Source organism: Nansenia antarctica (assembly GCF_963989245.1).
Source record: "Nansenia antarctica genome assembly, chromosome: 15".
Classification (NCBI taxonomy): Eukaryota; Metazoa; Chordata; class Actinopteri; order Argentiniformes; family Microstomatidae; genus Nansenia; species Nansenia antarctica.
Genome location: NC_137685.1, coordinates 22,891,534 through 22,896,419, shown reverse-complemented (window position 1 = coordinate 22,896,419; position 4,886 = coordinate 22,891,534). Strand labels below are relative to the sequence as shown.

The window sequence follows — 4,886 nt, the reverse complement described above, 5'->3', positions numbered from 1 at the left end:
TTATCTGTGCTCTATAGAAGCTTCTATTCCTTCCTGTTAGAGGACGCTAATCTGCCCTATTGTGGATCTCGGCATCCTGGGTTCCATCCTGATTCCTTGTGACCACGTGACGTCTCTCTCTGCCCGCTTCCTCGCTCCTCAAAACACATCAAAAACCTTCACTTGGCCACAGCAGCGCCTCTCTTTAATCCGAGCCAACTGAACCAGCTTGGCTTATCCTCCATCCGTGTTTTCATTTGAAGAATCAAACGCACATCATCGAGATTATATTTCAGTAGCGTTTTGGGGGGGGTTTGTTTTCAATGCAGTTTCCGTTTTTTTTTTTTTTTTTTTTAAACCGGGATTGGAGATGCAAGTTGCAACGGAAGGCATTTTCCCTCTATCCTCCTTTTGACATGACTGTTGGCTGGACTAGCAGCACACACACACACACACACATACACAAAACACACACACACACACACACACAAACGCAGCAGCTTAATCCAAAAGAATCAACTGAAATGAACTAACATATTCCTTCCTTCCTTCCAAAATCAGGCTTCACAAGCAATTCACAACATATCTCCATAACGCCCAACGCTCCACCCGACACACTCTAAACTAGCCAACATATGGTGCTTCTGTAATATAGAAACTGATCAACTTTTCAACCAGATTACCTGGATGGTCCTTTCTGTGCAGGAAGGAGACTCTCCTCAGGACGGCGATCTTCGTCTTCTCTAGTCCATCCTTGGTCCCGCTCCGGGCCGCCTTCATCAGCTGGTGGACCTGGACCAGAACAGAGAGACCAGAAACAGGGGGAGGGGGGGGGGGGGGGGTTGAGAGAGGGGACGGGGGATGGGGGGGGGGGGAGAGAGACCCTTGTCAGTCCATGAGGAACACGAGAGAGGGAGATACACGCAGCGCCGGGGGGGGGACGTAGTCTACCGTACCCCCACACTAGTCCTCCTCCGGGGGAGAGAGGAGAACGAGAGATGGGCCTCCGCCGGGTTCATCCCGGTCCTGCCGGGTTCTGGTCTTGGTTCTGTCGGTGGTCGGTGGTTCTGAACGACGCGCGCACAAGAGTCTCTAATCAGACAGCAAGGAAACGGATCGCAGAGAGAGAGAGAGAGAGAGAGAGAGAGAGAGAGACGGACCGGGACGGTACAGGACTGAGCTCCGGTTTATGGGGGAATGAAGCGAGGATGAGGCTCTCAGTGTGGGAACGTTGCACACTGCTGACCACAAACCCCACCCTGAGCATCATCATCACAAGCCCCAACCAGCCTGCTTGCGACGGTTCCACGCGGACCATGCGGAGATACACCCATAAGGACAGGCAGGGTGGTGTTATGTTTAAATGATGACACACACTTCCGTGAAGAACTGGGTCATTAATTAGAAGAAACTGGCGATGTGTTTATGAGTTAAGTAAATATGCAGAATATTAAATGTTGTTGAATAATTCATGTGTCCTATAAAGTCGTCGTCGGGTATTACACCACGGAGAGAGAGGGGGGGGGGGGGGCGGGGGTTTCTCGTCTGGGCCAGAGGAAAGCACAGAAATGTTACAGAGAGAGAGAGAGCGAGAGAGAGAGAGAGAGAGAGAGAGAGAGAGAGAGAGAGAGAGAGAGAGAGAGAGAGAGAGGCGGCACAGAGAGTCAGTCAATCACCTGAATAATTGATCCGTTGAACTGCAGAACACACTGCAGGGTCGGCTGACTACAGACACCACAGCCTACCTGTAGTATTCCGTAGTCATAGTCGTAGTGTTCTCTTGCTGCCAGTGGGATTATTGGCAGCAACCCAGGATTACTACCTTGGTGTCATAGTGTCTGTATCTGAGTGTGTCTGTATCTGAGTGTCATAGTGTCTGTATCTGAGTGTCATAGTGTCTGTATCTGAATGTCATAGTGTCTGTATCTGAATGTCATAGTGTCTGTATCTGAATGTCATAGTGTCTGTATCTGAATGTCATAGTGTCTGTATCTGAATGTCATAGTGTCTGTATCTGAGTGTCATAGTGTCTGTATCTGAGTGTCATAGTGTCTGTATCTGAGTGTCATCGTGTCTGTATCTGAGTGTCATAGTGTCTGTATTTGGGGGTCATAGTGTCTGTATCTGAGTGTGTCTGTATCTGAGTGTGTCTGTATCTGAATGTCATAGTGTCTGTATCTGAGTGTGTCTGTATCTGAGTGTCATAGTGTCTGTATCTGAATGTCATAGTGTCTGTATCTGAATGTCATAGTGTCTGTATCTGAGTGTCATAGTGTCTGTATCTGGGGGTCATCGTGTCTGTATCTGAATGTCATAGTGTCTGTATCTGAGTGTCATAGTGTCTGTATCTGGGGGTCATAGTGTCTGTATCTGAGTGTCATAGTGTCTGTATCTGAATGTCATAGTGTCTGTATCTGAATGTCATAGTGTCTGTATTTGGGGGTCATAGTGTCTGTATCTGAATGTCATAGTGTCTGTATCTGAATGTCATAGTGTCTGTATCTGAATGTCATAGTGTCTGTATCTGAGTGTCATAGTGTCTGCTATGAATGGAATTACTACCTTGGTGTCATAGTGTGTGTTTCCAGTGGAATGACTACCTGGGTGTCATAGTGTGTGTTTCCAGTGGAATGACTACCTCGGTGTCATAGTGTGTGTTTCCAGTGGGATGACTACCTCGGTGTCATAGTGTGTGTTTTAAGTGGGATTACTTAATTGAAAAAGAAGAGAACGCACACCGTAACACAGCACACAGAAAACTTAGGCGAGGTGCTGGCGACGGAGCAGAACACTATTGAATTGAAGTAGAAGCCGCACACTCTAGTTCCAGATGCAAAAGTGTAGGTTTTAATTGACAAGCCAGCTGTCATGCACTATGTTGTTTGTAAGACTTGACAAAGGCTACAGCCGAAACTGTTGTCAACTAATATCTACACCCTTGCACCTGGAACCAGAGTGTGCGGCTTCTACTTCTTAAGTGGGATTACTACCTCGGTGTCATGGTGTGTGTTTCCAGTGGGAGTACTACCTTGGTGTCATAGTGTTTGCTGCCCAGCCTCAGGGCAAACTCTCGTTTGGTCCTGGCACAGCGGTCCCTCAGCCGACGCACATCAGGGGTGAGCTACAGTACAGGGATGGGCAGGCATCACCACGGTGACGGGGGCGGGGCAGGTCACATTAAACAACGGCGGGGAGATGGGGGGGAATGAAGGAAGGATGACGAGAGAGCGGAGAGAAAAGGGAGGGAAAAGGGAGAGGAGGGGAAGAAAGGGATGAAAAGTAAAGCAAAACAAGGACGGTAACAGCAGGATTAATCACAGGGATGCAGGGGCGGACGCTCAGAGCACTGCCCTGGTTAAAGGCTAAAGCCCAGCTGAGACTAATAGCACTGATCTGGAGGAGGATAATGCAGGTGGCATGGGGTGAGGCAGGGGGGGGGAGCTGAGGGGGCTGAGGGGATTTCCATCCCGAGCGCTACCTCTGGCAGCGGGCCTCCACGGTGATGATCACAGCGACGCCATGACCATCACCTCTATTAGCTTTCCAAAATACACTACAACAGGCAATCATTGTCATCGGGATTTCCCTCTGTAATATATGAGGATGCCGTAGGATTTTCGGAAGATTACTACCGTAGTGTGATATCCATATCCCCTGTAATGGGGAATATGTAAAAATATGTAAAGGCAGATGTACTAGATCTATGCATCAATAATCATTCAACTCAGCAGAAATCTTGTTTTCCAAAGCCTCCCCTCCGCATGCGGGGCCTGAAGTGAGACTGTCGAGGCGTTAGGATGCGAATGTGGATGGGCATATACTGCCACCATGTGGTGGAAAGATGAACTGCAGGACGCCTATCGTAATGCTGCATACTGCAGCGCACCTTTCAGGTGAGAACGCTGCTTGTTTATTCTGAACGCACAGAGCTAGTTTATAGCCCACACGATGCTTATACATTTCAGGTTATTTTTTTTATTTTTTTTCTATTGTCTATAAATTAATCATAATGAATGTCTTGGGGGGGTGTACATGGTAAAATATGCACGCACACACACACAGACACACACACACACACGCGCATACACAAACATGTACATACTTATATAACAACAACAAACTCACACCGTCTTACCTTGCTGCGGGTGGGAGGTTTGCTCTCTGTGTCAGAGTGTTCGTCGTAGCTCTCGAACTCGCTGGAGCTCCAGTCGTTGCCTCCGCCCTGCACTCCCACGTCTCTGTGCACATCTTCATAGATCATATCCCCTGAAACACACACGCACGCACACACACACACACACACACACACACACACACACACACACACACACACACACACATACCAGATTCACTAACATGAACACAGATCAGAATGCACTTGTCATGATCAGTGCTAAAGTAGTTCTCTTGCCTCTGGTAATGAATGAACTTTGCCATGAAACTTACACACAAACACACAAACACACAAACACACACACACACACACACACACGCACACCGCACACCGCACACACACACACACACACACACACACACACACACAGACCCCGTCCGTGATACTGACCTGAGTCAGGTGAGAGGAGGTGTTCGCTGGGCACGTCATCATAGATCACCTCTCGACCCTCAGTCTGGAGCTCAGCATCAGATACACCTTTACCTGCACAACACAACACAACATCAGCATCAGATACACCTTTACCTAGTGAAGACATAATCCGATCATAAACTAGTTTATTCTGGTTTGTTCACAATATTAGGAACATGATGCACAATTACTTACAAAATAACAAAAAAATAAAATAAAGCAATTTTAAAAAGCGATAACATCTTGGGGATATCATTACATATTCTTTTTATTTTATTTTTTTACATTTTTAACATTCAGCAGACACTTTTATCCGAAGCGA

General features: G+C 47.4%; 1 protein-coding gene across 1 annotated transcript in view; it reads right to left on the bottom strand.

Annotated features, from left to right (window-relative positions):
* Nucleotides 1-4,635, bottom strand: part of arhgef10la (Rho guanine nucleotide exchange factor (GEF) 10-like a) — a 123,451-nt gene extending 118,816 nt beyond the window's left edge. The window contains exons 1-4 of the mRNA XM_080545679.1: nucleotides 4,544-4,635; nucleotides 4,115-4,245; nucleotides 3,008-3,100; nucleotides 663-771 (exon numbers count right to left, since the gene is read on the bottom strand). Coding sequence (XP_080401805.1) covers nucleotides 663-771; nucleotides 3,008-3,100; nucleotides 4,115-4,240 — 328 coding nt within the window. The 5' untranslated portion in view covers nucleotides 4,241-4,245; nucleotides 4,544-4,635. The remainder of the gene's footprint in view (nucleotides 1-662; nucleotides 772-3,007; nucleotides 3,101-4,114; nucleotides 4,246-4,543) is intronic.
* Between the last annotated feature and the right edge of the window lie 251 nt (nucleotides 4,636-4,886).